Below are 19275 nucleotides of genomic sequence, written 5' to 3'. Positions count from 1 at the left end.
AATTCATTAATTCATTAATTAATTCATGCAGGCTGGCTGTATTTTACTGAGTCTTGTGCCACCTTTCTGAAAATTAAATGAGAGCCCAAACTTACTTATGGTAATCTGTGTCACAGCTAGGATGTTCTTCCTCTTTGCTGCCACCATTTATGTTCTATATGTTACAACACTGCATACTTTTATTAATCGTTTATTTATTTATTGTGATTTTTTGGATTCATCATGGTTATTTTTCTGCTCAAAGACCTCTCATAGTTGCAGTGATTCTTAATTTTTGAAAAACCTCAAAAAACCTATATTACTGACTGCAGTGTTTTATACCAACAGCTGATTCCTCACTTCTCTTAACCAGCTGGTAAGGGCCACCAGTCATTAACAACTGCCATGCTAAAACAAGGCTTACCTATGCTGTTGCAGGCCACAGGTTGGCCTTTGTCATGGCTCAAAAACTGATATCCACAGAGAGGTTTGTTCTCATCTTAAAATGGAGCATCTGCAGATTAATTCCATACTTGATATGTTTTGATCCACTAAATTGAGGCAAGATACAAGGTAAATAAATCCCTATTTGGTTAGCTTCACCACCATCTCCCCTTATGCGTCTATGCAATCACCACATAGTAGTGGTGGCATTAAATTCAGTTACTGGGGGCGATCTAATCAGCTCTATGTCAAAACATAAACCTTCTGAAAAGCACAGTTTCCAGTGGGTTATGCAGGCTTTGATCAATGAAAACGCAACAGCATCACGTTTTTATACAGAATTTCATCTTTTGTGGCTTTCTACAAAAATGTTTGTTAAAAGACGAAACAAATTTGATACCATGGATGCATCAGTATCTATGGCCGTTTTATAAATTGGACAGGTCCAGTTGCAGTGGCCATGTTTAAAAGCTATGAGCACTACAACCTGTCTTTTGGAGATTTTCCTTCAATTGTACAGTCAAGTACAGACTTTTTGCAGTTTTTTCATATATTAGGAGTCATGCCACCAAAATAACAAATAAACAATTATTGATTTAATTTCTTAAAGAGATAATAGATAGAGAGATAGAGACAATGTGTGTAACAGACTCTACTTTGAGCAATATTGAGGCTGGGAAATCTTAATATACTGTACATGTAAGTTGCTAAAGTACAATGAAGTAAGCCTGAAGAGGCACACCTCTGTGATTAATAATTGTGGCAATAATATTAAGCACAATAATTGGGTTCATTAATAATTGTGCAGAAGTAGATAGTAGAGGATCTTGAGCTGGTTTGGTGGTGATGATGTGTGCTTCCCTACCTGCAAACATTATATTAAGGCCTTTATTGGCACTAAGTGCTGTCTGCTGCAACAAATTTACAGAAACTGCAAATAGTGTGGATTTACAGTGTGACCTCAGTTTATTTTTACTGCAAGCAACAGCTTGTCTGCTCCCGCTACGGGGTACTTCTCCCCCCACTACTCTGTGATGTGTCACCTATCCTCTCCCAGTATGACAGCAGGGTCACCATACACACACACACATTTATACACAAATGCATGTGCATACACACAGAAGGCCACCCACTCCATTCAGCCCCGACTGTCCTCCGAACAGAATAATGAGCTCCTGACACCCAAAATGATATCGATAACACTTGGAGAAATGGCAACGGTGCTGCTAAAAAGACACAGCAGTTGGTGGGGGAGTGAGAAGACGGAGAGGAGAGGCAGAGAAGAGAGAGCGCGGGAGGGAAGACTGGGGAGATGAGGGCCATTAGCTGCCAACACAATATAGCTACCACTTAGCCTAACTAGCAGGCAACACGGCAAACTGCCAAATGACTTCTTTTACAAGTGTTCTGGTGACATGTGGATGCTTGTTTGGCTGCTAACATGAGGAAGTGTGGGGAGAGTTACAGTACAATTTTAATTTTGAATCCACTGTCAACAAACAAACTAGGGCCGTTATGTGTGAGCCTATAAACAACTCTGGCTAATAAAGGCAATGGATCCAAGAGGACTGAATACTGTCAAAAATACATTATTATGATCTTATTTAATTTTCTTTTTGTTAGCAAGGGTAATTTCTTGAACCTTGAGTTCAGAGAGCTACTACAAAAATGATAATCAGAGGCTGTTATGCCAAAAGGTGTCCCAGGCTGACTCTCATGAATAGAACTTAATGTTTAAAAATGTTTTATTAAAAGAATAATGCAGTCCAATCAATGAGTTGGAGTCATAAACTGCATATTAAATAGGTAGAATCCTTATTTAATATACAGTCTTTGTTTGAAGTGAGTTGTTTTCCAATGCCCCCCTTCTCCCCAGCCTCGAAACTCAGGCAGGCACCAGGAGCACTGAACCTACATGAGTGCAACATTATATTTTGACAATGACAAGCGACAACAAGTCCTACACTGTAAGCTGATCAAAGTAAAGCCAAATCTGATAACCTCAAAACAAAAGCTGACTAGGCTGGAGATGGATTTCAGTGACTGCCTGCTTTCTGCCTGCCAGTCTCCATGAACATATTGTTCAATTTAACCATTATAAACATCTACTCCTTCTAAAAGATTACTAATGATTTCTTACAACTCATAAACAGACACTTACTAATCCAGCGAACAATCAGCATTAATTTTAACTCTAATAAAAGTGAAATGGGCAAAAACAAAAATATATTTTCTGCATTGGAATGGAAATAAGGAGAACTTGTTGGCTGTAATGTTGTTGGAGAAGCCGGTATTTCAATTTACCATGTGTCTTTAATCTCTGATGTCATATCATGGTTATTTTTAATTTAGTACAGTAAACATATAACAGATTTTTCCTTTAAAAAGTTTTAATTCACCATTTAAATTGAAAGATGACTTTTTAATAAAACATAATGTTCAAAACAACAGACTACTAATACAGTAGTAGTAAAGAGTTTTTAAAAGAAGTCCCTTTGATGTTTAAATTTATAAGATGGATGATAATGGTGATGCCTTGCCTGAAAAAAATCAGCCTGTGGCAACAACCCCTCCCAAAAGTCTCACGGAACATTAATTTCAACAATATTTATTAATTTATTTAACACATAAACACATATTCAACTGTTGACCATTTGCTTGTAAATAAAATGAATTTAATTCCCTGTTTATTAGATTTGCTTTGTGCTCCTAGACACAGTGATATGTAGCCCTCACTCGCATCATTAATCTCTCGTGCTGATCATTAATCAGAGTGAGGCTGATTAATGGTGAGCAACATGACTTCTAAATATATGAGTCATCATTTTAATAATCAGAGGAAGGGCGGCGTACATCCTAATCTCTCTCATTTGGTCTAATAATGTCTACAACCCACACATGTAACACAAGGACAATGACGTTAAGGAAGCGCACACAGACACACAGAAAAATCTCTCCAACTATACATATGTTGCAAGTATAACTGCAACAATTAGTCAATTAATCAATTAGTTGACCAAAACAAAATTAGTCAGAAAATATTTTGATAACTGATCCAGTCATTTTTCAAGCAAAACTTAGCTGGTTCCAGTTTCTTAAATGTAAAGATTTGCTGCATTTCTTTGTCATTTATGGCAGTAAATGAAGGACAAAATAAGCAATTTGAAGTAGGGATGTTAAAGATTAATCACCATTAAGAATTTAACCAATTAAAACAGTATTAATCAATAATTAATCAACAGAATAGAAGTGGCAGTAACTGTGACTCATTTGACATGATTTTGTCTGGCAGAACCATTTGTTGAACAAGGAAACTTAAACTAATACAGAGGAAACTATGAGAAAACAGCTTTTGTATCTTATCAATCAATCATGATAAACCGGTTAAACAATTATCAATTGTTAACAAAAATGCACAAATTTTGCAACCCTAATGTGAAGATCACTTTGGGCTCTGGGAAATAGTGATGAAATGAGAACAACATTTTATCAACTTAATGATTAATCAATTAATTGTGAAAATAATAATCAGATTAATCGATAATGAAATTAATCATTTGTTGTAGCCCTAGTTGCAAGAAACTAAGGCAAAAAAGACAAAACGTTCACACACACGCACACACAAATTCAAAAATGTACCATCACACATCTATTTATATCAGCCCAATGCTCTTATCCTCAAATTAAAAATAAGAAGGGTCTTGATCTCCCAATAATACACAGGTGAAATGAAGGGACAGTGTTTACCTGACACTGATGAAAGGACAATCACATGTTGAGCTGCCACCTGTGATTGTATTACTGCTTTGACTTTACACTGAGCTGCCTGACATTTCAGAAGGAAAGGTTGCTAATACTGCCGTGGATCTGCTGAAATGAACAGAACACCCTCTGGACGGAGAACACTGGCTTAATGAAGCTCTCTGAACAACTCTGCATTGTCACTCGGCACCATCGCTAATGCGACAGACTGGTGTGTTTTGCAAAAGAAGGAAAATAACGCTAAATAATAAAATAATAAATAATAGACATGAAGTCTAAGATGCAAAATAACCTTCGGCAAGCAACAACGTCAGGCTTAAAGAAACAAAGATGGAACAGAAAATTATTATTTACACAACACACACAGATTGCAGCGGTAGATGTTCCTCTCAAAATGTCACAATCGATGTGAGAAAATGAATGTGCATCGGCAGGTCACAGATCTCTTAATATACCAATGAAAATGGTATTTGCTGGCTGGGTTCTAGATGTATCGTCTCCATAACTGGACACAGAGTGCCACCTAGTGTCTGTTACTGGCTACTACGCCCATACCACCTCGGTAGTATTTCACAGTGGATGTGCGCCACGAAGGGAAGGAGTGTGAGGAGGTTTTACGATGAAATCACACACAGAAAGAGAGACTGAGAGAGAGAGCTGAATGCTGTACCTGTTTTTGCTGGTGCTGGCAGTAGGGGCAATGTCTGGGGTCAACACATACAGGCTGTTGTTCTTGGGCAGGTGTAAACTTCTCAGCACCGTCTGATTAAAGAGGCACACAGATACAACATCAAAATAGTAATTAAACACAGACACATCAGAACATCAAAATAGTTACAATATGTAAAGCTTCCATGTTAAAATTTCTGTCTATTTTGTTGAGTTGTGTGTTTACATTATCCCAATATTTCCAACACTGTTCAAAACACACAGTTTATTCAAAGTAACTATGCATTTCCTGCTAAACAATAGTTGCCACAACGTCTGGTAAAACACAGGATATGTCGGATACATCAGAGACTGGGGATGGAGGAAGTCAGCGGATGTGACTAAATAGTAACATGACTAAAACTTTGATATTACTTGGTCCATTCACATGATTTCTGCAATGAAGGTCATTCAACAGTAAAGTTAGCTCCCATGATCCCACACTGCTTCAGATATCATCAAACTACAATCTTTATTTCTTGTTTAACGTGAGAGAGACTCCTAGCAACAGAACATACATTTTGCATGTTTAAGGCCACAGGAATGATATATTCAAATAGTTCGTTTCTGTTTTTCATCTGACATATTTTCAGAGCTGTGTGACTTCATGTTGATCATCATAAGCTCTGGTAGCTCTGAGTAACTTGATACTTACACCCACATTTGTGAAGATATCAGAAATTTTACAGTAATCAGCAACACTTTCATCCAAGGATTTTCTCCTTTTAATGAGCGCCCCCTCAGCTGTACTTTTTCTATTTTCTCGTTCTCTCTTTCTCCTTTGCTGTGTTTTTTCATCACATTACTTGGTCACACATGGTCCATGCACTGACTTAACGTGTTTAAGTGTACAGGATCATACCATCAGGATAAAGCAGTCAGGATGGGTGATGATCTAAAGTTCTGAGGGACTGTAGCTGCCTACTGCTGCCCTGTGTTGTTTTCTCCTTGATTTGCACATTTCACTTATCATTTTTAACACTGGCCTGACACTCCAGGCCAATCAGCTTGCCAGGCCACCAGCACTTCTCCTGGTTCTCCCTATGGCCAATCCAAGCCGACTCATTACATCTGAATGTATACAAAACTTTTAACATGTCCCAATGAATATGTCGAGAAAAGCCTGTTATCTGCACTATCTGGTTCGAAACTGGAAAGACTGTTTTTAAGAATATCAAATAGTTTTACTAACTGTTAGGTAAGCAACAGGTCTGAATTATATTGGTAATAATGCCCAGGCCTCAGAAAGGACCTGAACAAGGCTGTGAGGCCCAGAGAGCCAGCATTAAAAGCGTAAGGTAGGCTATTTCTCAGTGCTACAAACATTGTGATCTGTATCTATCAGATGGTACTGTAACTCTCCACAGGCAGGAAATTAATATACACTGTATTATGAAAATGTTAGAATACATGCATCTAAAGTTTCTCACTCCCCCACCACCTGCATTTAAAAATAATCACATTTATTCAGTTCAAGACACAGAGCACAGTCAAACTGCAGAAAAAAAGACAAAAGAAAGAAAATATGAAAGACCTCTGTTTTAGCTGTTTTTTTCTTGATGTCACATTGTGTTTTAGCACTTGCATGTCTGTGAGAAGCATTTATAAGTTGTATTAACTCACACTATCAGATACATCTCCACTTTTCCATCCCTTCAGCTGCATTTTGGACACTGGAACTGCAAGCTCTGTCTCGAGGATTTGTTTGATTTCTCCTGTAAATTAGATTTATGCAGACCAGTGCAGAGTAAATGTTACATTATGCACAAAAAGGCAGTGCGATATGTTGAGTATCATACACATTGTGTGTATCAGTGTGTGTGGTGCTTACCGACTGTGCTGCCCTCCTCCAGTACCAGCTCTACAGCGCGCTGCCGATACTCCACCCTGAAGTTGAGCATCCGCGGCTGACGCTCTACAATGTGTCGGGAGGAGCTGCTGGGGCAAAAAGCTGAAGTCGAGGACGATGGGGGAGAGGAAGATGAAGATGAAGAGGAGGTGGGAGGAACTGCACCTCCTGCTGCTGCATCGGCTGTTTCTGATTGGCTTGGAGGTCCGTACATGCTGGCCTGGCTCGCCTCGCTGGAAAAGTTACTGTACACAGGTGACAAGGTTACTGATGGTGTGTAAGACTGAATGATGAAACAACAAAGAGTAGAGGTCTTCAGGGGTCACTCAAACCCTAGGACCTGAGACCTGATCCAGGACATATATGGGTTCTCATCCATGTTTTATACATTCAATCAGTTCCAGGTCAGTTCCCATTCTATTTGCACGGGTCCCTGAGAGGATCCAGGAAAACCCAGCAATAATCAGACAGTGCTAATCATGATGGATGTGCTCTGCACTGTAACTTGCAACATTCAGCAACTGCAAGCAAACTGCAAAGCGTATCTGTGACCTCAAAGTGGTGCTAAATGACCCAAGCAAGCAAGTGCCCCTGCTGAGGTTAAGAGCCAGAGAGCAGAGGTCAGAATCATTGTGAAGCACACAGATAATAACAAATTAGCAATGCTAGATAGCAGCTGCGGCAATGGACGCGCAAACCTCTAATACAGGGGTTCTCAAAGTGTGGTCCATGGGCCAATGGTGGCCCACTAAAACATTTTGTGCAGCCCCTGAACGTGGCATGACATGCATGTGTTATACTTTAATCATCCACAGTTCAATTCAGTACTTTCCCGTTCAATAGCCTATATTTAATACACTACTCTGCTACTGCGTCAAACTGCGTCTCCCCAACAAGTGTATTTCAGGTTAAGAATGACAGCTTGCACAAAGGGTTGCAGGTATTATGCCTTGTCATGAATGTCAGTACTGGATTTCTGTGGATCACTCAGCACTTTAAAATGGAAGTGATATAGTCAGTCAGGAAAAAAAGCTGTATGGTAGAGGAGCAAAAAAGGTTTCAGCAAAAATGATTTTCTTTGTCTGACCTCAGTGGACATATAAAATGATCTGCCTTATCTGCCAAGAGATGAACTGAATCCTCAAAGAATTCAATGTTAAAGTTCATAGGTTTTCTTGTACTGCCATCAAAATTAGCATGCAGTCATCAAAACTTTGATACACCTGATATATTTAAAAACTCAGGGTGTTTCATTGAGGATCATTTAGAGAGTGGAAAGAAGAAACAGTCAAGACATAAGTAAGATAAGATGCTATCAGAAAGACATATATGTAAATATTTATGGCCACATCAATCTTTGTTCTTGTCTTCGGCCTGTAATCTGATGCTCAAGAACCAACAGAGGTTTCTGCAAAATAGAAGAGTATACCAGGAACAAATGGCTTTCCCTCCCATCCTACCTTTCAATATCTGTTTATTCTCTCCTCCTCTGTTTCTCTTTGCTGCTTGCTCAGTGTGTGACCCATGTATCACACAACACAGTAAATAATGTCTTTTTTCTCCTGACCATGAACAAAGTGTGCCCTTTGTTCCTTCAAATGTAAGCAGCAACTGTCTTGCAAGAACAGTGCCAGACTCAAGGCTTTTTTAACAAAGACTGTATTTTATTTGGCCCACCACATTAGAGAGGCCACTGTCCTGAGGCGTAGGTTGGCGGTCAACAGCCATAAAACCTCCTCAAACGGGCTGGACCAAGAGGGTTGGGAATTACCCCAACCAGATGGTATCACATTATAACTCTCTCCTCCACTGGGCAACCACTTCAGTAACAGACCAAATGTGGCAACCAAACATTTATTTGAAGATCAAAATCTTTACTGACATTATAACTGGACAAGTACTGACATTTACTGGCTTACTAAAAGTAAGCTAATAATTACATACTGAATTTGTTCAATATTGACCTGTTCTGAGATCTTTTCACAAAAATATAAAATAGACTGTGTTTCAAGGGATGATGGATCATACAGACATTAAGTTATCTGAGTTAAGCCCTGTGTACGAGTTAATGGATGTGAAAAGACGGACTAATCCCTCTTTGGAATAACATGAAAGCCTCTGACAACCGTCAGAATTCTCAAAACGTCCATGAGTACATGTCAATATTTGCTGAAGACTACAGAGATAACACTCTCCACAAAATATAACTGTCACTAAGGTGAACCAGTCTCACAACTACTGTCATCTCACAAATGTAATGTGGGAAGATATGAAAACAGAGATGATATAAAAGTGAGAGAGAAAAAGTGGCAAGAGATTTTACTCCAAAAAACAAATGCAAAATGAGAGAGATCTTGCCAAGAAGATTTTTACAATTCTTGAAAGGATCTGAGAGAAAAAAAATAGTTTATAGTGTGATCTCTCACAACGAGTGAAAAAGACCCTGAGGGCACTTTCACCTAAACTTGGCAGAGCAACACCGAAGGCCGTTAAATTGTCCGTTGTTGCCGTCTGGGTGTAGTTTAACGTTGCCCTACATCTAGATGGCACTGTTCTCTTCTCCTGTGCAGCCCAAGACATGTCCCAATGACAGAACTGCTGAGCCCCTCACCCACTGACAAACTGTCAAATCAATAACCAAGTGCAACAGAGTATACAGCATTTTTATCTACCCCAGAAAAAAAAAAAAAAAGTTCGATGCCCTGCTGACCTGAGGAATTGTGGTTACTGATCAACAAGGAAGGCTTCTTATAATTCCCAACCTGCTTACTGAAGAGGACCCAACGGAAATGCATTTTAGACAGCAGCGTTGGCGTAGCCTCCAACTGGCTCCGGCTCAGGTCACGTCATCAGAGTCTGTTTACTGGGCAACGCCAGCCTACTCATACCAGTGCCAGCCACTTAGTAAATGTGTTGGCTGCTGGTCACACTGCCAGCCAGCCTCCATTCATAGCAATGTGTGCCCTTGAGAAAGACCAGCAATATTCTCATGGCCCAAGGGCCTGAACCGCACTAGAACACATGCATGCGTGCGCACACATGCACACAAGTGTGTACACAAAATACAACGGTTTAACAGAACGTCTCCAGTTTGAGTGGGTTCAGATCAGCTCAGCGCATTCATGAGTGTAAACTAACCGTTGAAGGAAAGTGAAGGGCTCAAAGCCTCTTAAAGAAACCTTTTCTATTCAGAAACTGTGTACAACTCCACTCTTGGCACAAAGTTTCCTTGCAGTTGCAGTGTCTTTTATATTATTCCTCCATTAAACAGCAGAATAGAAACCATAGCAGGAGCAATAACCTCCAACTCAGTAGCATCTATTTTAGTGTTATTCACTGGATGTGTATGTATATGAATATTAGAGCTGGGCAACATAAAGATATTACATCAATAACATGATATCAGACTAGATATGGTCTTAGATTTAGGATATTATAAGTGTGTTATCTATTTTTCCTTTACCTCAATTTAAGTATTTGATAAAAAAAAAATGTGATATTTTATTTTGATTTTGTCCATATACTATATACTACAAATGAAAGTTCTATATTTTAGAACTTACTAATGTAATAGTATTATTTATTACTTAAAGCAATCACTGTGCAATAAAATGGTCCGTCTGCCACATTAATGTGTATGTTGTGTATTATTGCTGTAGATGTTTATGGTTGAGCCAATTTTAACTACTTTGTATACTGTTGGGTAGTTTAGCAATACATCATATTTTATAAGATCATCATATGTTTACACTATTTAAGAAGTATGTTATTTTAGGGACAATTTGTATTTCGAAATATGTATTTTATATTTTTGTAAAGCTTTAAAATATGGAGGTATTATTTATAAACCACTCATCCCATCCGTTATTTAGCTATGCTTACTTTAAGATTTAACATCCAAATTTAATTATGAAAGCAGGTGACACAAAACATCCTTATCCTGTTAAAAAATATAGCCATTGTAATCATCTTCACTAAACTTTAAGACAGAAACTGAATCTTCAAGTTTCTCATTGCCTGGTCACGACTGAGGTAAGGAGTTCAATTTCCTGCTAATCAGGTTCACTCAGACATGGGTTTCACATTGCCTGCATTGTTTGACAGTTGCTTTATTTGCTACATTATAGATGCATATTTTGGACACACATCTCCACTCACACACCAACTCTTCATACTGTTTCCTTGGCACTGACGCATACTTTTTTTGCATGATCATTCTAGTGTGACAAAACAAAGAACAGCAGGACATTGAGAAGTCAGGATACGCATGATGTGCACACTCTTAGGTACCATTTGTTCAGTGTTGTAAGGTGTAATGTGTGGCAACATGGTTATTACTGTACCTTTGTAAGATTCCATTCTCCTGTGGTATCACTCCATTGATGGCTGCCTGAAATGAGAGTGGAAGTATATTAAACAATACAATATAATCCCATTTTCTACTCTATAAAGAGTAGCATATAATGATCATTTTAATTTTAATAAAATCAACATTGCGGCACCTCAATTAATAAAATCCTGAAAATGTTCCTTGTCTGGTCTAGTTGACAGCGTCATACTAATCCCAATATTAAACTAGGGCTGCAACTATCATTTTTTCATTAATATCAATTAGTAGATTAGTTGGAGGGAGTTTGGCTGGAAAAGCCTGATAAGATATTTTATTACACCTTGCCAAAAGTTTTACTATGAAGGTAACTCCCCGGCTTGCTGGAGAAATTGTGGAAATACAAATGCAAATCATTATCACGTTTTTTGGGACTGTCATGTTATTAAAACTTACTGGAAGGGAATACATAATGCAATACAAGAATTTTTTGGAAGTCACCTGCCTATGGAAAGTAAAATTTTGGACTCATGCCCGATAGATGGCCAAAAAGAGACAAATATCTGTTTAGTATTTTGTTGGTGGCAGCCAAAAAAGCCCTTACAAAGACATGGCTTTCTCGGGAGAGCCCAACTTTAAACATGTGGATGGACATCACAATGGACATTTGCAGGATGGAGAGAATGACAGCGGATGTGAATTACAAGAGGGACCTATTTTTCTCACGTTGGAAGAAATGGATGGATTACATAATACCACACAGCTCGGACTTTGAATGTTAATAAAAAGTAAATAAAAAAATCAATAGGTAGATTATTTGTTTGGTCCATAAAATACCAGATAATAGTGGGAAAAATCCAGATCACTGTTTCCTAAATACCAAGCAGATATCCTCAAATGTCCTGTTTTGTCCACAACCTAAAGATATTCAGTTTACAGTCATAGAGTAAAGAAAACAAAAAATATTAGGAGCATCTGAAATCAGAGACTTTTGACATTTATATCTTTAAAGTCTCTCAAAACATTTATTCAGTCATCGTTATTCTAATTATATTATAATTGGTGATTAATTTAATAACTGACAACCAACGATTCATCGTTACACCTATTTATTTCTGTATGTATTAATTTATTTATTTAAGTGACCTACATGATTACTTGCAAAGGTGACTGCTTTGAACCAACTAGCCAGTCCATACTGTATGTAACAGATTCTACCAATTTTATTTTAGTCAACTCTGTGTTATTATGTTTGTGTAAGGTTGTGTTATATTTACTGGCTGAAAGGTCTGAGACTAAATCTATCAAAATGTGACAGAGAATGATGAAGTTTTCATATAGGGTGGTTGATCACAACAAAGAGAGCTGAAAGGACAAACGTGACAGTAACCACTGTCAGCTTTGCACTAAGCTTTTGTTTGAATGAACAATTGATTGGATTGCTCTCGAACATGCACAATTCTTCACTGCAAACCAAGCAAAATAAAGAAGGTTGTTGTGTGCTTGTATAATCATATCCCCCGTTCTTTTTGTACTGAATTAGGAAAATGAATAATGGGGGAAAAAGTCAGGTTCTTACACTGACACTGAAATACAAAACTGATTGTATTAGTGGTCTACACCCGAGGCGAAACTGGATGGATACATTCAACAAGATAATGCTACTTGTCATGCTGCAAGAATTGTACAGGAAAGGTTCAAAACACATTCAGGAAGCAGCCCAGTGGAGTTTTATCGTAAACAAACAAAGTTCTATTTATATTCAGTGTTTTTCACTAAAAGCCATGCCGTATATTCTTGTGGTCTAATATGCTGAATACATTTCTCATAAAACATGTGCAAAGCCAATTTCATAAGTATTCTAAATCCTGTATTGTTTACATTCATGTTTACTTGCTAACAGTCTTCTTCTATCCCTGCCTTGTTGGCAGTTTGCAGCACGTCTTGGCGCATTACCACCACCTGTCGATTAGTGGAATAGTGTGAAATCATAAACAAACAAACATGAGATAAACAAAACGGACAGCTACTCATAGAGAAACAGCTCCACGGCGCTACTAGAGGTCAAAAACTACCCAGGGCTTCTTTAAGCTTCATTGAATTAATTATATAGACACCACAATCCTTTGAACTCCACTTACATCTTATAGCTGACTTCCAATACAGCATCTAGTCATCATCTTTGGGCACGTCTGTAAGGCACTAATGTCTGCATGTTCAGTTTACCAGGAAGCCACACATTCATTGTTGGGAAAGTGCCACAAACGGCGGTGGTGGTTATCAGGACTAAACACACTCCAGTGCAATACTAAACAGGGGTATTTGGTCACTGAAGATTCCAGTTTTCAATCTAGCTGTGCCTGGCCTTTTTCTAATTATGTTGTTCGAGGTAAACAATATCCTTATAGTCTCTGCACCATTGCTTCTATTGATTAGCAATGTGCAATGCTGTAAGTAAATCTAAAAGAAAGGAAACGGTAAAAGATTAAAGTATTTCACACAGCAAATGCCATAACTAAAAAGAGTATCAGTTGTTTAGAATGTCATTTACTAATTAAAAGGATCACAGGGAAGAAATCAAACAACATAAATATATCAGACAGTTTAAAAAGATCTACAAAGAAATTATTTTATGAGGTACAAAAATTAGGAAGGGGAATGTAAGGTACATTAAGGGTGATATTGTTTTTACTGGTTTTCTTTTCTCTTTTCACAGTCTTGATTATGGACATAGTGGTGTAAATATAAGGATGGATGCCAGGGAGGAGAGTGGGTTTATGTAACTGCTTGTTTATTGATGGATTAGTGTCAAATACGGGTAGCACCACAAAAGCATGTTGGTTCTTTGTACTGCTTTTCGGTCAGGAAATGTTCATTTATGTTGCTTATTGAAAGTCTGTGCATTTTTTGTTGTTTTTTGTTGCAAAGATGTTTGAAATAAATAAACCAAATCAAATCACAAGAGGAAATGCATCCAGATCTGAGCATATTAAGCAATTTCCTGCTCTGTTAAACAATATCCTGGGGAAAACACTGCTCAAGAAGATAGGTTGTGGGTGGAGTATCCCTTCAGTTCTTTTTTAACCACCCAATTCCCCACCTACACTGAGCAGACATGGGCACACAAGCACATTGGTTGTTCTCCATGTTTACAAAAACTAGCAACTACTGCAGAGGAACTGCAAGTCATCAGATTTACAGGTGCAGTGAGTCCAGGCCCCACTGTCTGTCCTGCCACTGCTTGGACTGCTGCTGCTGCTGCTTTGAACTCCTGCCAGCATCGCTCTAAATATAGACTGACCCCTTCCGATATGCACCGCGCAGTAACAGGCTCCTTATTTTTCAGAGTCATCATGAGTTAATACAAACTTGGCAGAACACATTCTTTTTCACAGCGTCTCTCAGCATTCTCTGTACCACACCTCTCAGGACGCCTTCTCTCTCTCACACTCACAGCATTGAGGGTGACAGTCCTGCCACCTGCTTCATAAAACATGCTGGGTAAACTGAAGAAATGATTTGGTCATAACGAAATTGTGTGTGTTATTGGATGTTTGCTGACCTCCTGAACTTTCACTCTAGATGGACTAAAGCCTGTCTGTCAAAGAGAAAAGCCCAAAGCCTGCAGATAATGAACTTACCACTAAATCCCAGTTATTAAGCTCTAACAGAGTGATTGCCTCTGCAATGTTGTCAATTCCAGTGCAAGCCTGTGAGGGGGAAAAAAGACAAAAAAACAGTGAATTACAAGAGAGACAAGTATAGTATGAATTCACCTGCAGTATGTTTATGATACATTCAGATCTGCCTGCACATAAAAATGCATTTCACAGCAAAATAAAGGAGAAAGGGTGAAATTAACATTAACATTTTAACTACTATGCTACAGCCCATGAAAGCAACATTTTAAGTGGTTCACAAGAATGACAGCCACTCAGTGATGTCTTGATCAGAAGGCCACCAATCTGCTCTGATTTCTGCATGGAATCTTGGATTCCTGAACCTTGCAAAATCAGACTAAACAAAATATGTTCTGAAAGGATTACAAAACTGCAAAGTGGGTCAGGATACACCAACTCTAACAATAGCTCTTATCTCAGATGTATCTCTGAGATTAGAGCCAATATGGCAAAAAAGAAAAAAATCTAATTGCAATTACTTTGTCGGATATTGCAATTGTGATATGATTTATGATTAGTGGAAATGATGTATTTTTGCACCAGAATTTTCATTACTTTAAAAGACCACACACCCAGACATGTGTTCTTACATATGGAGAACAAGATTTGTAAGCCAGGACATCTCTGCAGCACTATAGTACTTCATTATAATGCTGCTGTGTCACGCATTTTATCTTGTTCAAAAAATTGCAGCTTCTGTAACTTGAATATTACACTTGGCCATATTGCAATGTTAATAATATTTAAATTAATTGTTCAGTCCTACATTTCAATTAGTGTAACAGACAGCAGGCAGGTTGAGGAGCTGATGATGCAACAGCTACTCCGCTTACCTCCTTTTACAAACATGTAGAAGTTTCAAACTTTTTGGATTTCTTACTGGCTAGTAACACTTATTTTTACAGAAATTGTAATCTTGATCCAAATATTATTGATTGGCTTGTGGATATTTTATCACAGATACCAAAGGGTAGCTAAGTAAAGGGTACTTGCACTTACTCCTGTTCCACCAGTTTTCCAGGGTTGTCTTCTTTGTCCACTCTCTTTTACAATGTATACTAATGACAGCAGAGGCCAGCAAAGACAGGGGCATATCCTGAAGTATGCTGGTGATACCTTTGATCTAAATTTAGTTTCAGGACAGAAACAGGACTATTGACCACCTATTGATCATTTTATTCAGGTAGATGCAATGGTACCACTCTGCCAACTGCAAATACAGGTCAAAAGAATTAAACAGTGGACAATATCAGGTGCTCAAGCACCAGTAATGATAACAAACTGAGGACTGAATGCCAGCGAAACTGTCATGTTTTACAAGTGATTTAATACATTGGTGCTCTTGCAGTCTGTAATCTGTTTGTTTAGAAGTTTACAACCTTTCTTGTAGAACAGAGCATAAAATACCTGGCAAACAATTCCATAACAAGTGCTTCACAAAACCAGGAGCATTAAGACCAGTTGAAGTGATGAAAAAGAAACATAAAAATGCCTTTGCACCTGATAAACTATGATAAAAAATAAATATGTAGTAATGGAAACAAAAAAAGTACATTTTTCAGAAACACTGCACTTTCTTGCTGTTCTTGAACACTGAAGTGGCACCCCCAGTGACAATGCCATCAGTGGCCCCACCCCAATTTGAGTTTGGACTCCTGTATTGTGCACTGCATGTTCCTTTGTGTTAATTACTAACTGCTGTGAAGACAAAGTAGATATTTTATACTTCAGATGTCTCTTTTGCCTGTTTGAAGACCATGTAATGCTACTTAAACATTTCACTGTTATTATGATTTAAAACACATTACTGTTTAATGCTTATTTTTTAATTTAGTTTCATAATTAAAAGCTATTTTTGCTGTATATACACAGCATCTGTCTCATGAAGAATACCTCTAACACAATGCTTAATCAGACTCTCCAGTAATCACATAACACTTAAGGATACTTTACCCCAAGTTTCTGATTATATCTGATCTCATGTGTCCCTGAAACATAAACTAATGACAATGCAACACTCATTGCAAAGGCAGAGAGAATGATTTGCGTTAAAAGGAACAGTTCAAATTTCAATAAAACATACTTTTTTTTATCTGACCCTTTGGGATATTTATCCATCGAAATTGGTTTGGATTTTGAGATATTGGCTAAAGAGATGTCTCCCTTCTCTCAAATATGATTGAACTAGTTTGCACTCAACTTGTGGTGCTCAAAGTGCCGAACAATACATCAGACAAACTCAACAGCAATGTCTCTTTCAAGAAATTATGACTTGGTAACTCAAAATAATCCACAGACCCTGTTGTGAGCAGTTTCATGCAGGAACTACTTTCTTTCCACCATATAACTGTGCAGAAGGAAGCATGCATCTACTCATGTACAAGAGGCTTGTGACCATGCATGATTTAAAAATTGGCTGCCTCCTTTGCTGAGCTGTAACCTCTCGTCCATAAGTAGATGCACATTCCCTCCTGCATGATGATACTGTTGGTGGTTGTAGTTCAGTAGACGAAAAGAAAAGGAAATATTTCCTACATGAAACTGATCACAACAAGGTCTGTGGTTCCAAATCAATCCCCTTATAAAACATTTTACAACTTTAATATGCAGTTCTATTTCTGACATAAATACTTCAATCTATGAATGAATTATCTATTTTCATGGTCTGCAAGGAATACGATCTCCTGATTTTGTATGGCTATTGTTTGTTGTTTGTGTGTTTGTTATTTGTTACATTTGGAATTGTTTCATTATCTTGTTGTCATCTTTGTTTTGTTAAATGTTTTGGCTTGCTGTGTCTATACTATATTTCTGTTGTTAAGGAAACAAGATGTTTCACCTTAAGGGGTTATTCCTCATAAAAAATTTCAACAATTATTGTGAGTAAGTGTGTCATGATTTCTCAAAAGAGTCATTTCTGTTGAGTTTTCAGATTTAAATTTTTGGTGCTTTGAGCAACAAGCGAGTACCATCTAATTCCACTATATTCAAGAGAAGGCAGACATTTCTATGACCAATATCTCAGAACATCAGCAACTTACACCAAAACAATCTAGATGGATAAACAGCACTACCAATGTGTATTTTTTATTTTGAGGTGAACTGTCCCTTTAATAAAAGAATACATCCATTGTGGCATGTCCTAATCTGAAAGAACAGCATATCCACCCTAACATCCAAAGCAAATTAGTTAAGGGTGGGAAAACTTTTACATTACTTAGACCTGCTGTCAAATATTATTAAAGGGAACTTCAAAACACAAGGCTATAATAGCAAACCCACGAGAGGAACACACCAAAAAGAAGGCCTACTGTTAATTTCCTAATAGGAAGTATGTATATTATTTTATTATTGGTGTCATTAAGCATGGTAACCAACCAAACAGGAGGCTAAATCAATAAATGCTAATTTGGAGGAGAAGCATACTGTAGTAGCCTGATTTTTTCTCACCATCAAAATATAATATCCAACTTGCAAATTGCCCTAAAAATCTGGTATTTCCAATGGACACACGGTTTCTGACGAGGATTTAAAACCCTGACAAGACAAGTAACAATGTGTAAACAAGTTGACAGTTTGCGTGAGCGCTGTAGCTCTCCTTCAAGCTAACTGAATTGTCGTTATCTGTCAAGCCAGATAACGTGAAACCGGCACAAAACACAAATTATGCCACTCTTTAGATGGGCAGCTTTGGCCAAAAATTATTTAGTTAGCGAGATTATAGCTAATAATTGCCTTCGGCATCAGTTAGCAAGCTGTCAGATTGTTAGCTTAGTGTGCTAGCCACAGAAACCAAAGCTCAGCTCAGGTCTGCTGTTTACGACGCCAGTCAGGTCGTGTGTGCTGTTGTTGACAGTAGCCCGGTGAAATCCAACAACGGCAAACAGATTACTAACTACTAGTATAACATTTAGGACATACAAAAGAGACACACCTGAAAGTCGGCCAGAATCATTTCTCTATCCATGTTGCTATCGCCGCTTTCGGAGGCCATGGCAATGACTGGCTAAAAGCAATTCTTCTTCCACTGGCTCTCGTCGCTTTCTCGCCTCACAGAGGGACACTGAGTACTAATAAAATACTTTGCTTAGACGTGGCGACTAGTGAGAGGTTGGCAAATTGGAAATGTCAAACTTTGTCGGGATTTAACAGCTTCAGATAGACAAAATTCTGGAAAGTAACGTTACAGTGTCCAGTTATCTCATATCATTATTGTCATCTAGTCCATTGCTTTACGGCTGACGTAAAGTGGCGGCAGATGTTGTAAAATTCGAGCCGAGGATGTCGTGTCTAGAAGGGAACCCCACAGCCGCGAAAGATCTCGCGAGAGTGATTATTTTAACACAAACGATTATTTTTCCCTAACCATAACCATGGTTTTTCTCTCCTTAAACTTAAACTTATAAAACAAAATGTGTTAGTTAGTTACTTAGTTAGGTAGTCGGTCAGTTAGTTAGTTAGTTAGTCAGTTCGCAAAATGAAGAAACGAGCAATACTCGCGAGAGTTTCTCAACTCAAGGGTTCCC

The 19275-nt window shown here is 38.1% G+C and overlaps 1 protein-coding gene across 1 annotated transcript in view; it reads right to left on the bottom strand.

The window, feature by feature from the left end:
• faf1 (Fas (TNFRSF6) associated factor 1) overlaps positions 1 to 18992 on the bottom strand; it is an 89097-nt gene extending 70105 nt beyond the window's left edge. The window contains exons 1-6 of the mRNA XM_084723488.1: positions 18684 to 18992; positions 14711 to 14779; positions 11086 to 11132; positions 6725 to 6987; positions 6517 to 6608; positions 4856 to 4947 (exon numbers count right to left, since the gene is read on the bottom strand). Coding sequence (XP_084579614.1) covers positions 4856 to 4947; positions 6517 to 6608; positions 6725 to 6987; positions 11086 to 11132; positions 14711 to 14779; positions 18684 to 18743 — 623 coding nt within the window. The 5' untranslated portion in view covers positions 18744 to 18992. The remainder of the gene's footprint in view (positions 1 to 4855; positions 4948 to 6516; positions 6609 to 6724; positions 6988 to 11085; positions 11133 to 14710; positions 14780 to 18683) is intronic.
• Positions 18993 to 19275: the final 283 nt, after the last annotated feature.

Source organism: Lutjanus erythropterus, chromosome 7, assembly GCF_056507025.1.
Source record: "Lutjanus erythropterus isolate fLutEry1 chromosome 7, fLutEry1.hap2, whole genome shotgun sequence".
NCBI lineage: Eukaryota > Metazoa > Chordata > Actinopteri > Lutjaniformes > Lutjanidae > Lutjanus > Lutjanus erythropterus.
Note: the sequence above shows the minus strand (reverse complement) of the source record. Positions and strands in the feature narration are given on the sequence as shown.